The sequence below is a fragment of the Limanda limanda genome, chromosome 22 (assembly GCF_963576545.1).
Source record: "Limanda limanda chromosome 22, fLimLim1.1, whole genome shotgun sequence".
NCBI classification, from domain to species: domain Eukaryota; kingdom Metazoa; phylum Chordata; class Actinopteri; order Pleuronectiformes; family Pleuronectidae; genus Limanda; species Limanda limanda.
The window spans coordinates 10,728,006-10,749,705 of NC_083657.1; the positions used below are offsets into that span (position 1 = coordinate 10,728,006).

The 21,700-nt window shown below is 42.5% G+C and overlaps 1 protein-coding gene across 1 annotated transcript in view; it reads right to left on the reverse strand.

The window, feature by feature from the left end:
- LOC132996114 (collagen alpha-1(XXV) chain) overlaps positions 1-21,700 on the reverse strand; it is a 137,939-nt gene that overhangs the window by 53,579 nt on the left and 62,660 nt on the right. Inside the window, exons 3-4 of the mRNA XM_061066435.1 lie at positions 7,891-7,935; positions 4,413-4,420 (exon numbers count right to left, since the gene is read on the reverse strand). Of these exons, the coding sequence (XP_060922418.1) occupies positions 4,413-4,420; positions 7,891-7,935 (53 nt within the window). The remainder of the gene's footprint in view (positions 1-4,412; positions 4,421-7,890; positions 7,936-21,700) is intronic.

A 21,700-nucleotide genomic window follows, 5' to 3' on the forward strand; every position in this document is an offset into this window, starting at 1 on the left:
AGCCAAAGCATCACGATCGCATTCCGGTGGCTGGCTGCAGTATAGGTCTTAAATTCCGACTCCTTGTTAGTGGAAGGGAACAATTTACTAAAGTTCTTATAAAGTTTAATTTGATTATGATGACTATGAAAAATGGGGTGAAACGTCATGATTGACAGCTGAGACTGACTTATAATCAGTAAAGCGCATATCGATGAGACATTGTTATCCCTAAGTTTCTGTCTTCTCTTTGCACCAATGATGCAGCTCCAATATTAGCGCAATGCTTGTCATATAATAATCTCTCTCTCCCAATACAGTTCAAGTGTTACCTGGATAGAGAAAATAAAGAAATTGCACGAATGCGAGAAAAGAAATACTGTAAAATGCGCATGTTGCTATTTGCAGCTAAAAGCTGTGAGCATCATTGGAAGTGAAATTTAGTTTTTAAACTTGCACAAATGTGGAAAGGAGTCAAAAGTCATTTGGTTAAAAAAGATATATTTATATTTAATATATGTACACCTCCATCTGTTAGTTCTGCATGGGAACCCTCAATCTTATTACCGTGGGCCCAGGGGAAGTTTTTTCATGACGGGAAACTAATGGAGGACAGGGATGTGAGTAATCAGAGCAAAATGGGCAGGAGCGGATGACCACAAGTGGCTGGTGCTCGTCGCGGGAATCTGTATGCAGAGGTTAGGCAGGGATAGGAAAACCACACTGGAAAACTGACTTGGGAATGGCATCTGGTTCCCATATCCACAGTGTATCACAATTAGCCAGCAGAAAATGACTTAAATGTGTGTGTGTATGTGTTTGTGAGTGTGTCTGCTTGTTGTTATGTGTTGAATGTTCTTGTGGGAGCAGGGACGCTGTGAGCTGGGTGAAGTGAAACTGATAGTGTTAATGGTTTTAGGTGTGTGACGCCTACATACAAGGGCAAGACACTAATCAAACATGGAGGAGATTCATAATGCACAATTCTCAGAGAGAGAAGGTCCCATGATGCCTGAAAAGGGGAGACATTTAAACAGCTTAGGTGAAAAATGCCCAACATTAAAGCCAATTTTTGTGCTTGCAATACATAAGCAAATTTCTGACCCACAAAATTCTTGTCATGGATATAAAATGATGAATAAGGGACAAGGTTCCAGTTGGAAAAGCATTTCTTTCACTTCTTCTGTTGATTCAATTAGAACCGCATTCTGGCCGCTGTTCTCCTTCTCATCATTTGATGTTACGAGTTGGAGGAAAATTCCTCTCAATCAAAGAGATGTTGAGTTTTCTCTTAAACGGCAAGCATCACATTCGTACGCTGTTATTTCTCCCACCGCGCTAAGGTAGTGACGGACAGTTTTCCCTGCGAGTGCTCAGCCTGCTCAGCCAACCAAAATGCTCTGTTGGGCCCTAGCGCTGCCTCTCATCACTCGCTGACAGACAAGCGCTGCTGATGGGCACAGCGGGAGCCGAGGACTGACATCTAAAAAGGTCAAACTCTTACTGTTGTCACATCCAGTGCCAGCAGGCCTCCTCAGGCAGCGCTGCCCTTAAGAGCCCAAATAATAGCTGTCATGTCAGATAGATCCACATGCAGCTCTCGGTGCAGCCTCTTCAGCGTGCATGCGTTTGTGTACGCGTGCCCTCTGTGCAGATTTGAAACTGTTAATGGCCTTTCTGTTTTAAATTAACAACTTGCAAAACAGTGTTAACCAACATATGAGCGCATATCTTCATGTCTCCATCTCTAAGTAGAGTCTCACTTTAGATAAGATGGCACCTTCGTCCTGCTCTGGAGGGCAAGAGTGATCAGATAGAATATGTTTTATTAATAGGTGTGGAGCTGCGGTGCACAGCAGATGAAGGGCGAAGGGTGCCGGGCTCCTATATGCCTCACCCCCACATTGCCTCTAATCCCTATACTGCAGCTGCATAATTCATATGTCGTGACAGATCATCCTCAACTTGGGTCGCTGGAATCTCGGCCGATAAAGACGGGAGGTGGAAGCTACGTCTGCAAATACAGCCATCTCCTCATTGGGAATGTGAGTGAACTCTTGGAAGGCCTCGTGCTTAGCCGCCGCTGGCCCGGCTTGTGACTCCAGTGTGGTGCAGAGGCATGCTTAGCGGGCTGAAGTGGGTTCGATATTTTCAACACTGTATCATTTTCAAATGTTTCCCCTTTCTTTCTGACCAGATTTCAAAGCGTGTTAGTTTCTAGCCCTGGCTGCATCATTTTAATACAGGATGGCATACAGTGTGCGCTAAGGGAGCAGGGTCAGCGGGTGGCGTTGGCGGGTACTCGAGTGCGCCCTCAGGGATGGGGTTTTATGCTTGATTAGAGCTAAATGGCGTGCACACACATCGGTGGGTGCTTCATGTTTTGACACGGACCACCCTTGCAGAGGGATGAGAAAAGTAGATCATTTTTTGCATCAACTGTCATTTCCCAAACCTTAATAACCTTTATGTACGGCAACAAAAATACCAATTTATATGGTTTCAGTGGCGAGATGCGGCAACCACCTCAGCCCATGTCTGCAACATGTCTCCGCTAATATTTTTCCAATCTGTCTGGAGAACAAGAAGCGATATCCAACCAATCGACTTGACAACCGACCCGGCAATCCCGATGCAAAACTGACACAAAAAACCCAAGCGGTGGAAAAGAAGGGAAATCCAAACAAAGCAAATCACTTTTCCATGTCTAAACGCGGATCACGGACCGCCAATGAGGATCTTTTCCTACTGAGTTGTGATTGAGGAGGCCTATTCTCTTTCTGTCTCTGCGACCACAGGTCCCTGTCCGTTCATCAGCGGCTGAGTAACGAATAAGTCACCGAGATCCGTAATGACTTCAGCAGTGGTTGCTTTGTTTGGCTCTGAGGGGCTTTGTACAATTTACGCAGTGTTCCTAGAGTTATAGTGGTTGACAACAAGAGAGCTGTTGAATATTCATAGCGACGTGTCCCCTGCCATCCCCCGGGTGGGCATTCTAAATGAGAAACCACATGAGATCACTTACTACTGTCTTTAAGAAACTGGCACAGAGGTTTTTTTACAGTTCGGAAACAGATGCGGTGACCATTGGGTGAGTCATGGTCAGATCGTTGCATTTTTCGAAGAAGAAATGCATTCCCACACCCAGACTTCAGTTCTTTTATGTACCGTAAATTATATCAGTGCAGTATGGGAATTGTTTTGCCTATCAAACATTTACAGCTCTTTCTGCTACCTGTAAGGACTTCAGGGAGTGATTTGTCATCGGGAGCCAAAGGAGACAACCCAGACGTACAGAAAACACAGGAATTTCATGCATTTATTGGCAAACCCAAACTCTCCTGCTGTATGGACATTTCAGACAACACTTTTTGGATTTCATTCGGCTCCTGAGACAACTGGCTGTATGGTTTTATTTGTCAGATGTGAAGCCTGGCGAGAGAGAGAGGCTGAGAAGTGAGACCACCTGCACTCACTTACGTCCCAGAACCCCAGGAGCGAGTGTCTGAGAAGGCTCCAAGGATTAACTTACGACTTTTACAGCTCAGTCGACACACGCGATTATACCTATTCAATCACACTTGCCCCCGGACTATAAATAATTTTAACAGAGCATATACACACTCGCACACACACAGGACCCGCTTGAACCGGCTATGCAGCAAACTGTCACAGTCTCCGACGCCGTATGTGTGCATGTATGGGTTTGTCTTCATCTTTGGAGAAACTCTGAAGTTTTCCATCTGGTAGGGGGAGTGAATCTGCGATCACCCAGCAGTATAATGAGGTGAGATAATCTGTTCAGGTTCAGGGAGCAGGAGGGGTGGAGGCCGGTAGCTCGGATATTACAAACCAGACTGGCCAGATGACGGGGAGAGGGGTCTATAGTCGTGGAGGGCCGAGATGAAGAGAATACTTATAATAGAGTAGGAGTGTGCGGTGCAACTGATATCTCTGTCTTAATCTTTGCTATAATTTGATCTCTCGAACATCAATTAAAATTTATCTTTTATTTCTTTTATTTTTGATTTATAGTTATTGCCCTTAGGATTGTTCACCTTGATTCCAGTTTTTTATGCTAAGCTAAGCTAACTGGTTGCTGACCATAGTTAGTCTGTGGCCAGATATTTAGTCCTGTCACAGTTTCATAGCCAACCATTACATTTTCACCACTTTTCATAATAACATTAGAGATCTCTAACTTAGTGTTTTGCACATGTTAGTCAGTTAGACATAATAGTTTCAGCTGCAGTTGTACACAAACGTCCTTTTTTCATTTTCTTTCTTGTGAACCGTCTTTGACATTAGCGCTACTGGATGTTTGTAACATGTTGTTGCAGCCTCCTGCCGACATGTTTTACTGTTGCTGTGTTGCTTTTACCTTCACATGGCACATCACATTTTGGAGGAAGTTGTGGAGCAGGCATACTTACAGGAGTTCCTGTAAGAGAGAGAGGGGGAAAATAGACATGGTTAGTGTGTTTTCAATCAGTGATCAAACAGACTCAGATCATCAATGTTCCAGTGAAACCACATATCCAAGTATTTAAGATGGGAAAGGAGGCGCTTGTTTTGAATTATTGCCTTGGGAAGGAACATTTCACAGAGATATATCTCTTCCATGATGCAGTCACTGACGATGCCAGATAGACAGATTCAGGAAGCCCCCATATTTGTATACAACAAAAGCATTCTGACAAAAAAAGATTCCAATCGAGTTTGCATGCATTCGGGCCACCAGGCCTGGCGATCATATTTAACATTTATAAGTGGCTCTAATTTCACTCTTACAAGGGGGTTGTGCGCTTGTTAAAAACTAACCCAGCATTTTTCTGAGGTGACACTTTCCCTCAAAGGACTGTCGGCCAACTTACTTCAGGGCTCCCCAAACCCCCTGCAAATCATTTCAGCTCACTTTTGGTTCTTATTAAAAAAAGTTGCCCAGCTGCTTTGACTCTTTTTTTAAATTTTTTTACAGCTCTTATGCCCTTGAACCGTTCTTCCTCACGACCAAGGGAACGCGCAAATTGCTCCTGCAGCTGAGGCGTTTAAGGAGCCATATTGGAGGCTGCACTTTTGTAGTGTTGTTTTATGGATGGCTGAGTTACAGTGGACCACTTAGCTTTTAATAAACCTGCTCCACTGTGTGTGTGTGTGTGTTTAAGATTGTCCCACTGTCGCTAATGGCTCTGCGCACAACTAACAATGATGGTATATCCCAAAAATGTGATAAATATGTACAATATCAACGTACATTTAATAGGCATCATGAAGGATTTCGTGGGGCGACAAATGTTTCATGGCGTATAATGTCAAAATAAATAGCGGATGACATGTGCTTAAAAATCCATTCAGGCCTGAGTGAGTTTCACTTTCTCTTCTAACGCTGCCATGATCAGTCATCTCCTCCGCGATTTTCCACCCTGCAGCTCCGAGTGTAAAGGTTACAGAAGGTATCGTGCTGCACGGAGCATGCGATCGCTCACACCATGGTGAGAGTGGTTGGAATGCTCTTAGATGACACAGAGGTTCATGCAGCTGCACTGGGGACCGGAATGCAATTTTATCCAGTACATCTATTGTGAAGAAAAAGCTGCTTCTCTCCATACCTGAAATTGATGAGCCGCTGTAATGGCAAATTTCTCGAGCTGCTCAATTTGAGCATCACATCCCCCTTTTGTCAGCGCAGGTACACGCTTAACAAGACCTAGTTCTTCACATAGGGAAAATATGTTTCGGGAACGTCTGACACTTTCCAGTGTTGACCACCTGCCAGGAGAGTTTGAGACCGCGGCCTTCACTGCTCCAAAAACCTTTTCATCCAAAGCTTTCCTGCCACAATTTTCCTTTCCATATGTCCCCAGTAAACACACCAGAGATCTTAATGAAGCATCCCATTTACTTTGAATGCATAGGTAAATATCGCAGAGCCCTTTTCCTACTTGTTCTCCCTGTTACAGCCAAGTCTGAACCAAAGCTTCCCTTTGTCGTCGTAGAAACCCCCCCCCCCATACGCACACCCCAATATGAATATGTGGGAACTTTTCAGCAGCTTAGTTACTTTCGGTTAGAAGCGAGTCATGAATTAAATATGTTTCCCTTCAATTTCCACCAGTGTTGAGAAAAGAGGGAAATTGGATTTGCAGAAGGCTTACAGTGCAGAATGCAGCACGCCTGGGCTTGTCAAGGAGCACATTTCTCTGTTGTATAATGTGTCCTAAATGTTTTTTTTTCTTCTCTTGGAGAGTTTCACACAGAATATTGCTCCACTTTATGTTCGCCGATATATCCAAACAGTTAATGTAGCAGAAATAAGTGAGTTAAAACTTCATGCAAACATGCACAATCGCTTTTAGAGCGTTCCGAGTGCCAACATTTTGAACTACACTCTATAAAGCATTGCTATCTAAATGCTTTTGCAGAACCACTGAACGTGCTGATAAAAAGCTGCTTAACTTCATGACATTAATATAAAACAGTCTCTTTAAACAAGCACTATTTCTGGTCGACAACCTGAGCCAAATCTGTCGGATATTGACAACGGCCTCGTTCAGCGCTGTAATTTGGGTTATTAAACAGAATGGTGAGGCTTGTCAACCCAATTGTTTCCTATTGTCGGCCCTTGATAGACACTGGGCCTCTGCAGTCCAGACATTGTGAGTGGCTGTGATTGTTTGCTCGTTTCCGATTGATTTGTCATGAGGAAGCCATTTACGTTCTCCGCATTTGCTTTGGCCGACCGGAGAATGAGCAAACTGTCTTCGCACAATGGTGCCATTTGAAAACACGCTGGCGCGGTGGATGTTTATTGGAAAGTTGAGCGCCGCATAAACAAAAGCCTGGCAGCGTCTCAGATGCGCGGCCGACCGGAACATTGAACTGTTGTCTTTTTCTGTCATTTGATTTCTAATTCTCTCCTCCGCCGCGGCGTTCAGGATCTGTTTGGTGCTGCAGCATGTGAGAGAGAGAGAGGGAAAGAGCAGGGAGCCACGCTGAATGTGTCCTAACAGGATCCAAAATTAATTGGCAAAATCAAACCTGGAGGAAAATGATGGAATTGTGGATTCTCGGATAGCACGACCTCAACTGATTAAAAAAAGTAGAGGCTGCATCTTGAAAACCAACAGTTATGTTTCTCCCCTGACAGACGCACTGTTTGTTTCTTGGGCTGTGAAACAAAACTGCACCCGTGGCCCGTCCCCCTCATTTCTCTCTACATGAGCAGTGCTTTTGTTCCACAGCGTTTCGCCGCGCTCCACTGCACTGCACCGGAACGCCACCGCACTCCACAGCACCATCATCACCATCAGGTGAGCAGCCACAGCTCCCCGCCGAGTACATGTTCAACACTTTCCATCTGTGGGAGAGTCGCTGCACAGCATGTCCTTTTCCTGCTGGGCCAAGTTTGTTGAGTCAACTCAGGAGAGCATGTGGGCGGAGGGAGGGGAGGACGGAAATCCTGAGTGAGTTCGGAACACTTGTTGCCAAATTTATGCAAAACCAACATACGCGAATTGTGTGTCCACGAATACAACTACATCATGTCTGGGATCGGCACCGAAGGGTTGGAATGTCTCAACGTTTCGACACGGCCGTCATCACCTCGACAAGTTTGGGCATCGCTTTGACTTTCTCCAGCTTTTACTGTCTCCTGGTTTATCCTGTGAAAATCGAGTGTTTCATTGCGACTAGAGCTGAAACAATCCGAGTGAACAGCGAAACCACAGGAGCCACAAATTACACATCTATAACCTATCTTGGCCTCCAAAGATATACAGTGTACTTTGACATGATTGTAAGCGCAGCATGATTTGCTGTTGTCCTACTGAATTATTCCTTAAACGTTTCTAAACAGTGATCTTTGGCCACAAACACACACGCACACACAAACAGACACACAAATGCACTTACCAGGTTCTCCATCGCGGCCTCTTCTTCCTCGCTTTCCCGGAGGTCCTGCAAAAAAGGAAGATCATAAATTTTTCTCAGTTATTTGATTTTCTCCATGTTTTATGCATGTTTCTTATTCTACGAGCATTCTCTCAGTCAAACCACTGAACAGCAGGAGGAGGAAGAGCCGCTGAGAAATATTGTATTTGGAATACAAACACTTCTGAATCTCAAGGTTCATTAAGTATTTCGACTCCAGCTGAGTTAAAAAAAAGAAAAGAAAAAGGGAACACAAACACAAACGTGTGTTTTTCTTTTCTCAGTTTTTGCTTTCGGCATGGATGCTCTGCTTTTTTAATTGGTTTATCGAGTCGTGTTTTCCCTTTTTGCCATTTTCCTCAATCTGCTGAAGCTCAGCTGGAGGAGTAAAGTAATTACATGCTTTGTCAGGTTTGACATGTCCACGACTTGACTGGTCTGTTTTGTATACAGGTAGTTCTCAGATCAAAAATAAACAAAAAACATTGGAAATTGGGAGCATCTCTCCCAGAATGACCTCCTCCTCCCCCTCCTACTCCTCCTCCTCTCTGCAACCCATTCAGCCCTCTCCTGAGGTTGGCAGCAGGAGACACATTTTCAGGCTCTGGCATCTTGTTTGCTCTCAGCTCCTAATAAATCCGGGCCCTTCACAATTTATCCGAAAGGGTGAGGCCGTGACTTTTGGTCTGGCTGAAAATTAAAAGCCGGGCTCTTGTAATACGGTTTCACAGTGGTGCACAAGCCCGCTCCACCTCTGAGGAGGACTTGTCGACTTGCAATGGAATGAGTAATATCTGAAAAGTTAAATTGCACTTTCCCCCCCGACATTAAAGCAGCTGTCAGGATCAAAGAGATTGGAAGTCAATGCAACCGAGAGGAACAAACTTTTCCATCTGGTTGTGCGTTACAGAAAATAACCAGATCCAATTTCAGGCAGCAACAACACTGTGAAGAGTTATTATGCAAATCATTCTCAAACTTCTTTCGACCCCCGCACTGGCAAAGAATAGCTTTTTGTCATCATGAAAGAGCGTTCAAGATAATTAGAGTCATGTAAAGGGATTGGAGAAAGTTTATGAATAGACCACAGAACTCAACATTAATTGCCTGGGTGTAAAAAGTCGCTCGGAGGAATGACTTTATGACACTGGAGTGCAGCTAAAAAACAGGAGTCAAAATATAAAACAATCAGATGAACTGCACCTTTTTCATCAACCCTTACTATATATATATATATGTATAACATTTATTTTGTAATCTCCTTCACAATGAATGTAAAAGGTGCACATTCATCTTATTAACGTTCCTTTCCATATCCTTCCATATCTCCTCTCTAAGCTTTGTTATCTCCATCCCTCTTAAGGGAAAAGAAATAAAAGGGACAAAGAAAAGAGGAAAATAAAGACGAAACAATCCCTTTAATACAGCGTTGGGCAGATTTATGATACTCCAGATGTGTTACTGGGTGCAAAATGCAAGATTATGTTACACAACCCATCATATGATTCTTAGTCCTCGATTTGATCCCACTGTTTGGCTCCGGTTCAGCCTCCGACCATGCTCCCTTTGGACGGCTTCCAGGATAATGTCGGGCGCTGCCAGAGAGGGGTCCAGGCGCAGTTTAAAGTATGTAACCACAGGTGGAGTTTGACTCTCACTTTACTATGGCTCTCATCAACCCAGCTTTCTCCATAGGTTTGTTTTTTAAGGTTTGAAAAGAAACACAAGGGGGTTTACTGCGCTTGGCAGCCCCGTTATTATTGCTCACTTTGAAATGACACCCGACACCTTTGAGAGGAATATTTTGTTCATGCGACGATACAACATCCTCCTGATTTTATGGTATATTTCTGACAGCCGCTGAGAAAACGTTATCCACATGGGAGTTTCTGGTCCAGACAAAATAGCCCGCATCATTTTCAGATATCATCTGGATTCACAATATTCATCACAATATTTTTCATTCTGATTATAGACTGTAAGGAGAGACTACCATACAAACCGAGCTGTACCAGCAACATCGAAGGACTACACAAGCAAGGCCAACACAAACGCTATGACATTTCAGTTTATGAAACGCAAGTCGAAGGAAAACTTTACAAAAGCCCATCAGGCCCTGTCAAGAAAGTTGTTTTTCAATCAATTAGGACAAAACCGAGCATTGAAAGAACTTATAAATGAAACGAACAGGCCTCGAACGTGGTTATTAAAGTGCTGAGAGATATTTAGCTGCCTGTCAAAAAAATGCACCATTCACTGTATTGGCCTGACGTTTTTCCCCAGTACCCCAAGTACAGTCATTGAACAGTGGTTTCAAAGAATGTGGCATGAAAGTCCATGATGAGGGTCAATAAACTATGAGCAATCGGTTGAAACCTGTTCAAGTTGTTCACAGATTTTGACTTTGAAAGTGGACTTAATGTTCATGGAAAGTCTTTTGGCATTCAAAATAAAATGGACCCTGTGCTGATACGTGTATGTGGTATTTTTTTCCATTTTGTTATTTGGTGGCTTTTGAATTTGAGAAAACAGGCAGTGGAAAGCATTTTTTATAATGCAGAACCAGAGAGAAAAAACGTTAAAGTAAGTGCTGTTTGGCTTTTTTATTGGCCAGCCAGCAGTGCAGGTATTGAGATGGCAACGCTGGTTGTGTTGGTTGGATGCCCCCCACCCCAACTTTGATCCAGACTCAAATCCCTCTACAACTCTTGGATGGATTGCCAAGGAACAGACATTCATGGTTCCAGACCTTGTTTTCTAATGATGTGCTGATCCCCTGACTTCACCTCCTGTTGAAGCTGGAACTCCATCATATTACATTGTGTGGACTGTCTTTCATGATCCTTTAACTCTTCAACTAGCTCATCATAAGGTTTTAATTAGTAAAAACTTGCTTATGACTAAATCACTGCAAAAACGAATGAAATTCCCATACAGGAGATTGTCAAACCTCACAGCTAAACACATCTTAAACTGTCGGTTTGACCAGTGAATTTCGAGATTCCTCATCTCCAGTCAAGGTCATTCATATTCAAGCTAATTTAAAAAATTTGAAGTTAGCACACGGACACAATGAATCGTGTTTCTTCTCAAAAGTCTTGTGTCTGTGAACACAGGGGTAATAGCCTGTGACGTGAATGGCACCAAGTTAGCTGTAAGAGCAGCATGAAACCATCAGCACGATGCTTCAGAGTCCCAGAATTTATTCATTTCTCCCCCTTTTTTTGAAGGAATAACCAAACAACATGAGATTTCTACAATACCACAGAATGTCTTTGGTCCAAAATACATAGCAGTAGTCATTTTAATGCTATTTGGCACAACGGATTCCCATGTCATTGGCAGCATTGTGAAACACGATGTTCTAAGCCATGGGTGTTTTTTTTTTGAATACTTTTTGCTCATGTTCTTCATTACAACATCATTTCAATGTTATGCATTGCTTGACATAATAAACTTCTCGTTTATACTACATGTATTTGAGGCAAAATTGCGCTTTACCCCAAACCCATCATCCATAAAATACTGATTAGCCCAGAACAGTTAACACCACCACACCGCCATATTTCTCTTGTTCCTTAAAATCAATCCGATTTATGCAAACCAGCCGGGGCCCAGACTCATTTATAGGAATTGAGCTTGATATACATAATCAGACCACTCAGAGCCATTCTCTGTAAGCAATACAGTTATTTTTTGAAATAAAAGTCAGCCTTCTGCCAAAAATAGCAAACTTGGTTACAGCTCCACCCTCCAAAGTTAATCAGGTTTGAGGAGGGGTGGCTTTACATTTCTGTGAAAACCCAACAGCACCTTTCAGCAAAGAAATTCAGATTAGTTTGGCATCTTTATCATCCATGTCAAATGTGAAATGAAAGACAATTGCTGTGTTTTCTTTGTGCAAATAAAATAAAATAATCCGAGGAGGAGGACAGCACTGAAGTGCACTTTCCTTTTGTGAACCATTGCAGTGTATGCATCACGGAAACTTAACTTCAGGAACATGCAACAAAGCTGCCTTCAGGAACATGCAACAAACGTCTGGAGATCAAACTTAGTGCCAAACAGGAAAATAATTCCACGTTTGATTCATTCAGCTACAACAGTTTCCATGGTTCAAACTATTTTTCCCTTGAATCGTAAACAAGCAGCCTATTCTATGGATGCCAAAAGCACTGCTGACCTGGCTGTTTATATATGAGTCATAAAAATACAATGCCCTGCATGAATGTTTGGGGGGAAATGTCATGGCTGCACTACATGTCCAGAGCCAATGTTTTTAGGAACTGACATGAAATTGCTTCGGTTTGGTGTTTGGTTTAGCTATGGTTAATTTTACGACGAGGGTAGAAGGTGACTCCCGTGGGAAATAAAAAATGTGCAACGGTGATATAGTTCTTGAAATGTTCCGCAGCCATTTTGATAAAACTCTTTCAATCCTTTGTTTAAAATGTCGGAATAAGTGATGGTGGCTGTGACACAGCTGCAACTTGTTGTGCTGTAAACGGTTCTATTTAAAACAATTTAAAATCTGTGGCCTATTCAGTATAACCGGACTGATGTCAAAATCAAAATGACACAACCAGCAGTGAAACATATCCAGTAAAAAAGTCTCTTACTGGCTTGTGAACTATTGGAGTTTAGCTAGGTGAAGTGTTCAGAATATTTCTATGTTGATTAATGTCTTGACAAGCCGTCCAAGGCTTCAGGACAGTTTGAAACAGACTTTAATATAGTCAATTTAATCCCACAACACGGATGGATGCGTTTATTCAACCTGGCAGCACTTTGGTATCCAGGTCAACGGAACCAAAGCTGCACAAAAGCTGGCTTTCTACAGTACAATCATTTGTTATTGTACAAGTACATTTTTGTGGAAAAGCCTGGCAGAGGGGACGGTCGTTCGGATCCAAGATCCGTATTACTCAGCATGACAATGAATAAATCAATGCATCAAATGCTAATTCCAGGAACAATGTGTTCACTGTACAAGGGGGGGGGGAATGAAAACGTATGACCACAATTTTACAATCAGCCTCATCCCTGGATGTCACTGTTCTCCTCATCGTCAGAGGGATGTGTTTTGTTGTCTAGCTACAAACACAGAGAGCCTCACCACTTCAACTATGGAACAAGAGCACTCCTTCTTCTCTTCCAAAAAGCAAAGAAAAATATCTACGCTAAAATAAACATGATATGAAACATTTGTTCTGTCTGTGATTTTACTTATCTCAAGAAACAAAAGTTCTCAGGATAACTTTTAATGCGATTAATTTGTGAATCCAGTGCAGCCAGTGAAAACTTGTTTCCACCTCCACCATTTCAGATAAGGAACTTGCCACTGCAATGTCTTGTGACTCTGCAGAGCACTTTTAAATTTGAAGAGACAGGTACAGGAAGTAAAGTGACTTGGTAACGAGTGGCTGAGAAAGAGGGAGAGAAAGAAAGGAGAAGAGCAAATCAACATGATCTTGCTGATTGGTCCATGACAACAGCTCCTCAAACTCAATCCATTAAATATCTATACCACTTATCCTTTGGGTCCCGGAGCCAATCCCATTGGGCTGACATTGGGCAAGCGTATAGCAAAAAAACACTCATGTTCACATTAGCACCGAATGCAGAAGAACAACAACACGTCACACGCAGCACGTTGTGTACATTAAAAAAGTCAGATCTGGGTCACATAGAGGGGAAGAAAACAGATTCTGGCCACTTGGGCCCGCTGTGTGAACTTAGTCTTAGAGTCTCCAATTAAACTAACCCAATTCTGTATGTCTTTGAACAGTGGGAGGAAGACGAGTAGCAGCACAAAGCCCTCGCAGACATGTGTGGTCCACATTTAGCTCATCCAGTGCATGTGCAGTTTATTGAACTACTGTTCTGACCTCTCAGTTCTCTGCGATTACAGAAGTTGAACTTTAAAACCCAAACCAGCACAAAGGCCCAATTGAAAACTTGGGAAGGTCACGCAGTCAACAGATAACAGCACAATGAGATAAAGAGGTGAACTGTGTGTATCTTCAGAATCCTCTTGAGATCTCCATTGGATATTTCTGAAAAAACACAGGAAAGTCCCTTTTCAACTTGTGACCTGGCAAACTGGCTCCGGAAGGGTCAGCCTTGTTGTACTCTGACTGACTCTCTTCCATTGTTTCCTTAACTTCCTCAGACTCTTACGATTCAAGAACAGATGCAGACAGAGAAAGCAGAACAAAGAGTTATTTCTTTAAGAGCAACCTTTTAACTGCTGTCACAACTTTGTCAGCCGTCCACTTTAGGTTGTGTTAAAAAGCAGCGTTTCCCACTGAATCAATTCAATATTGTGGTAACAATATTTCTCAGGTAAAATTTATGGATTTAGATTATTTTCTTTAAACAGGCATGTTAAGGGGATTGACATCTATGACTTTGCAATTTGCTACAGATACAAATAAAAATCTCTATCTAGCAAATTTAAATGTGGATTCATAATTGGACTGTTTGCCCTTGGGTGAGGTACCTGCTCTACCGAGTGCAATTCTAGTTTCTAAATGCAAAAATGTGATATATTAGCTTTACTTGTGTCAATGGAAGTTCAGCTCATGGAAATAGGATGTTTCCCAATGGCTGCAATCGGATACAGCATGGTTAGCATATAATGCTAAGCTATTTCTAAGAGCAACCTTATTATCAACTTTGTTTAACAAAAGAGGTTCTTCAGATGCCTTTGAATGAGAGCCACTATGTTTGGATTATCCAGCCAAAAATAACGTGTGCATTGTTAAACAGACTAGTTTCAAAACCATGTTAAAGAGCGCTGGGCCACTAGCCCTTAGTGTTAAATCCAGTTCTCTGTTGCTACAAAGGGTTTTGACAACATAAAATAAACAGGATTTCATACAGGAATGCAGAGGCCTATTTTAATTCTCCCAAGGTTCACATTTGAATCCCGAACCGACCTCCAAAAACAAAGTACTAAAGGATATCTCACATTATTCCTTGATCCTGTGGCCTATATCTTCATTATCCTGATTTCCAACTGCACTTAACTGCAATGTAACCATTTCCTGAATAAATATGATGATTGCAGCCATTTCCTGAATAGTTCTTGGCAATTATATTTAATCTGTGGCCCAGAAAAGAGACCATTGTGTTGGATTTTTACATTTTACTCATCGTATGTTTTTTTGGTCCACACATTTTGTCGCCACATAAACTCTTGTACTGTGTTCTCTGCGCACACAGACACACAGTATATAGTGAAATGAGGCCAAAATATACGCCAGCGATCAGGGAAGTGAGCCCCAGTAATGAGGTCCCACCGATACATGTGCTTGACCAATAATGAGTCAAGGTCATTTCCTATCCAAGAACTTATTGGAAAGATAAACATTTGAACATGCATCAAGGTGGTAAGACAACTAACATGTCGGAAACCATCTTAGACGTGAATTTTGACTTTGTAGCTCGGTATATGTCCCATCAACTAACGTGGAGCTTCACTTCTAGGGAGCTGTCATCTTGCCCATCTTCTTTAAACTGTGATTTTTTTTTACTTTTTTTGAATGAAATAAATCTATCGTGATGTGTTGATAGACATGTGTTTACAGATTTGTATAAAAGCCGTAAAGCGTCCGATGTCTCCCTGATTAGTGGCTGAATTAAACACAACAAATAGTCCTGAGGGATAATAAACAGTGACACCAGCCGTGCAAAACCCTAATGAAACTCACTTCTGCAGTTTTCAATTACGAGGCATCATCAAAACACAGTGTCCTGATCACTCGGATCACTCACGAGTCCACGCCAGTGTTGTTGCCATTACATTAAAGCCAATTCCACAACCTACAAGACACTTGTTAATGTCACATAGTCCCAAGACATCACCCGGCAGGAATCAGAAAGTAATTACACGAAGCAGCATTCATTATCACGCCGAGAGCAGCCACTGATTAAATTTAAAAGAGAAAAAAAAAAAAGTTAATGATGCATCGCATTGCCTGCTGCAAAGTGTCTGTGTGTTCACTCAGTGGTCAGAGGATGTTGTTATCAATGTTGAACGTATTCATTTGTCCACCCCTTGCTGATGATTATGGCAGTTTTTAATGTGTATGTGTGTGTGTTGGTCCCAGTTATCAGTTCATTAAATCACAAATTAACCCACTGGGATTGGAGGAATTTGTTCGTCGCTGCAGGCTCCATTAACACGGTTTCAAGCAGATTGAAACTAGTATTAAATATGAATATTTCTATTGCTGCCACCGGAGGAAAGTAGACTTGCCCAGCAGACAAAGTTTTGCACATGAGATTGAGTAGCTGCAGTCCGGCAGTATCGTCTTTTACACCTAAATAAAGATGCACTCTTAGGCATACATGACTTAGAGATTCAGACACCGAGAATTACAACAGCACAAGCAGCTTTCCTTTAGGGTCTTTGTCAAACGTGCACATACCCACACCCGGAGAAGACAAACAACATAAATACAAGTATGCCTGGCTGACAAGCATGGATCATCTCTGCTTTTGTTCTGGTTCAGTTTCGACGCTGGAACGCTGCTGAGGAGGAAGCGGGGCCTTTGCGAGAGCCTTTTCATCACCTTCAGAGATCAATGTGTTTTCCTCTGGCAGAGGCCTGAGTGCCGGGATACTTGAGAACCACCCGGCGCACTGCAATTATTCCCCCTGCAGTCCTGACTGCGGTCGTGATGGAAGCAGAACACACTCCCTGATGAGGGGAGATCAGTAATAAGCCAATCGATTGGCCGAGTCCCGTTTGCCTTGTGCTGCGAGTTAAATCGGCGTAGGCGTCCATCCTGAAGGCTCTATCAGAAAGCCTCACTGCAGAACTTGCTTGAAACGCTTGCTTGCATTTGAGGGAGTGTTTCTTTTTTGGTAACTTTATCATCTTTTAGCAAGAAATTTGAGAAAAATACAAAGGCTTCATGTGTTGTAAATCAAAAGGGGGAAACACTAGGATGAGCCCAGCTTGGCATGGCCCGGCTGGAGTGTAATACACAGTGGAAAGTAATGGCTTCTTTTGGTTGTTAACCAATCACCCTTGGCTTCCAAAAACCGAATCGAATTGTTATGAAAAAGTGGCCTGCAGTCTTCTTGCACTGCACGATGTCGCCTTCCACCTAGAAGCACGTTAACAGAGACGGCAACAGAAACGAGAGAATCTGAAGGTTTAAGGACAAGTGCGATTTTTGCAAACAACAATATCATAGGCCAAGAATGACCAAAAGTTAATAAACCCACTCAACATATACACACGAGGGGGAAAGCAACCTCAGCCTGATAATCGCAACAGTCAGGGGTTGATTTAAGCTTCTGGTCTGAGTATTCTGCTAATCAATCAATAGCTTTAATTAGACCATGGAACTCTGAGGTGCAGATGCCAGCAAATAAACCTAAAGTATGCTACATGTAGTAGTTATACAAGATGAGCTGATTTGATCTTTCAGGTTGCTGAAGTCCTGATGTATCCTTTTGGAAATTTGACTCGTTCAGATGACATGAACGCAGAGTGACTCTTTCCTGGGGATCGGCCAGGAGATGCTTTTGAAGCTTTCCGAGGGTGTGTGTGGAGTGAATCTTGCACCAAGCATACTTATGGTGACACGCGTAGTATCACATAGACCCATGTGGGTGTGTGTGACGCGTCCACGCCTTCTCCTCTGTGTGTCCTCTGAGCCGCTAAAGTTTCTTGAAATAGTTGCGGGAGCATTTATGGTCACTGGAAGAAATGGGTCCACCGTGGGACGCCAAATGGGACACACAGCGCACGATTAGCATTAAACGATCCCTCCCTCTTGTTCGAGTTCAAATGAAATACTTTATCTGTGTTAAAGACTCCTGTGGCTTATGGGATGTCGCGTCCAAATCGCGTGTAACTCTATACCTGCTGCAAACGGATGACGTGACTGCTGGCTGACCTTATCGACGGCAGGCGTGTGCGAGCCAGCGTTCGCCGTGTGCCGATGTGTCTGTGGTGCATGTGCGGATGGATTTAGAGACGCGGGGGCTAAATAATGTGGACCGCAGGGGCTCCAACTGTTCAAGGGCAGTCATCGCAGTTCCTCAACAAAGAACGAAGCCACTGGAGAAGAGCCAACTGCGCTCCAGTCAAATATGTTCAGTCAATCCTCAACTATTTGAATAGACTGGCATACAGAGCTATCTGCCTGAATAGCTAATCCTGCACAACAATGAGTGTATTTTCATCCCTAATCAAGCTGTTTCCCCATGATTTCTGTATTTGTTTGTGTATTTAATTAGTCACACCCTGTAGATTCTTATAATTTCTGTTTAAACATTTTTTTTGGTAATATACAAGGAGGGGGTTTCTTTAAAGCCTCGACCCAAATATTGCTAAATTACAAAATACATAATTGACATGCAGCTAATACTACCACTACGTATGAGATTCATTAAAATGACAATAATATGTATAATGGAATACTTTTTCCCCCAATGTATATTGTCCATTTTCACATTGAACTGCAGGGATTATAAATGGTTACTCCATTACAAAATAAATACACTTTTCTCACGTCTTGTAAAGAAATAACAAGTGCTATATTTTGGAAAAGAAATTGTAATAAAAGTGTAGATTAAGTTTCACTGCTATATTTTTGATAAATCTGTTTTCATGCCATGTGAAGTTGTTTCCCTTGCTTCTCTCGTCTGTCCACAGATTGCGGGTTGGAGTTGGTCGGATTGCTCAGTCTGCAATTCACACATTTGACTGGATGAGTGGTGTCACGTGAAGTGATTTACAGCACACGGCTCCACACAAAGCAGTGCCAGTTAAAATGGAAACGCTCCATCAAAATGAGACAACTCTCAATGGTTTATTGCTTACTGGTCCAGGTTTAGACTTATTGGACCACAGCTCTATATAGTTCCCGAAAACAGAACAATAAAACAGCAAAAATCCAGGAATCACAATTTACTGTTCGCTCTAGAATGAACAACAGAATGTAAAAATAAGGCGTGGTAGATAACAAAGAGGATTCTTTTTTTCTTATATTAATTCGGCTTCGCTGACTGTTTATTAAAAGTTGTTTCTCATAATTGAGCTTCACTTAATATTCCATCCCCTTTTATCTGCTCTCTACGGTTTTGAGTAAAATATTGTTTTTCCCTCGGACTCTCAACTGTATCCTTTCCCCCTTACTCCCGAGGGCTTTGCTTTGATTATCTCTCAACTTATCAGCCCGCCTCGGTGGTCTTAGGCCGGTGTTTACTTGAGCATTGCGTGACCCATGTTGGATTATTCCTGCGCCGCTTTGAGCATGCAAGCGTGACCGGTGCAGGCTCTTGTGTCATAGATACCCTATCTTGTCAACAGCAGAGGAAAAAGGTTTGATAGAGAGGCTGTGAGCTGCAGAAGGAGGAGGAGGAGGAGCGATGGGGGTTTCATAGTAGAATAGAGGGATGAAAGATTTAAGAGCAAAGTGGAAAGTCGAGAGCAGTGTTTTTGAATCTGTTGCGTGAAGTTGTTGAATTCATGGGTTCATATAAAACTCCTCGGTCAGGGCAGATGTTCCAGATGTTAAACTCCAGCAGGGAGCACTGGACGTTAAGTGACAGCGCGGCGATCTTTTCATTCGTTTCACTTGAAAGGACGAGGGCGAGCTGGAGTAATTCAAGTCTGAAATGAGAACGTCATCAAAATTAAGATGCTCCACTGGAGTCTAAACTCTCTTGTCTGCCAATGTAGCCCCCTGCTGGGCACAGGCTGCCAAAGGAGGAAATCCAACTTTTGATTTTCAATCCGACAAATCATAAAACAAGGGCGCAGCGTGTCACATCAACTGTGATATTATCCGTATAAAGTCTAGCGTGTGGAGAGGCCTTGTCTCAGCAGAACAGTGGGTGATGACAGGCTGAGCCGGGAGGTCGATGCTCCAGTGGGACAGGTAGGTGTACAGTTTCCAGCAGCGGCATCTGGATATCCAAATAACTGATCGTCTGCCTCTCACAAGCCTATACAGCATGCAAAGTGGGTGAAAGAGCTGGCAGGGTTGAGAAGGAGGATTTCTGTATCTGCACGCACATGTCTCAAACACGTCATGTGCACCATCATATAACAACGTCTCTAAGACCTTAAACAAACGGCGTAGATGAGCGCTGCAGGATTGCTGAATGCTGCAAGTGTCTTCCAGACCTTCATGGGTCCTGAGTGGAAACGAAAATAAGGTGTCATCGCTGGGCCGTCAGCCCTTGACTCACTGGGAGTCAGCCATAGGCGAGTTTATTTTCCCAACCCAGGGAAACCCCTCTGCAACGCTCTAAGACATGTGCATCCTGAATCCGGTTTCCAAAGGACAGCTCCAAAGTAAGTAAATGAAAACGAAACACACTTATTAGAGATTATTTCAGACCACAGAATATGGTAAACATGCCACGAGGACTCACAATAATGGCTTGTAAGAAAACGAGAGAATACAAAACATGCAGCTGAAGGGCAACTCCAAGTGGAAATGAACGTGAGAAAGCCAAAATCCCCTGCAAGTGAACAAGGCTCTAGTTTTTCCCAACCTCTGTCAATCTTTCCTTTGAAAAAAAAACAAAAAAACAACACATACACACAACCGCTGCACCTTCACTTACTTTTGTGAGCCATTAATTCCCCTTAATGACGGTAATTTTTTTTTTTACAAAGCAATCACAGTTCTGAGCAGAACCTTCCTCCGGAGCTGAGTCATAGCCGAGCAACAACGAGCTTTATATACCACCTTGTTCATTTTAACTGCAGAACATGGTGTAAAAGCTACTTCACTGCATTCAGTCAGGGGAGCCTTATAAACAGGGATAAAAGTTTATTCCCTGTGCTTACCTTGTTTCAAATAAAACAGCAGATTGTTGTTGCACGGAAATTACGCAGAAACCTACGCACTTTACTGCTCGAGCTAAAGGTCAAGCATGGAATGATTTCTACAAAAAATTTGCCTCAATATCAGGCAACTGCAATTCTTACATTCTTTCCACCATTGTGGCAAAGAAGTTCCTGTTAAAAATAGTTTGGTGACATTTTGAGAAATATGCTTTCTTATTTCTTTGAGTTGCTGACGTCATCAAATATAAACCAATTAAAATATTTTTAAAATCAGCTCTAAATAGTGGCTTCGAATGTGAACTCGTCAAATGTTTCAATTGTGCCTACATACTTTTAAGCCAAAAAGGTAGTTTAATTAATAACGTGCATGTGTTTTAAATTATTTATAAGCTTTTTGAACCATTATGCAAATACTGGAAAGGTGTGAAACGCTCAAAACACATAAAAACAATAAGTTTTGTTTTCAATGTCCGCATTCACACCTCAAAGCCCATGAACACAAGGAAGTCAGAACAACAACTTTACAACTGGGGGAATGGCACTTTCTGAGGTGCAAGTGCAGGCACAGAGAAGCTATAGCGAGCTTAGCATAAGAACTGGGACTACAGGGTCACAGCAAGCTTAACTCTGTCCTAAGTTTTCAAAAATCCATTTCCCATCACCCCTAGAGCTAAAACCGGGACTCACACGTATGCTGGATCCAAAACGCTGCTGTGTTGCCAAACTGAATTGCGGTTCTGTTGCATTATAACAATTCACCTTACATACAATCATAAGGGAAAATGCTATGTAGGTATAAATAATTCCCCAAAACCCCAATAATATAAAAAACTCAGTTAATCAGCTTAAATTCTCAGTCCTATATAGAAAAAAGTCCCAAAGGAATGATGTCCCTAGCATGAAACAGTTATCGTTGATGCTGGCGATGATTGTGCAAACACCAACCGTCGGGCACGCCCATCATCA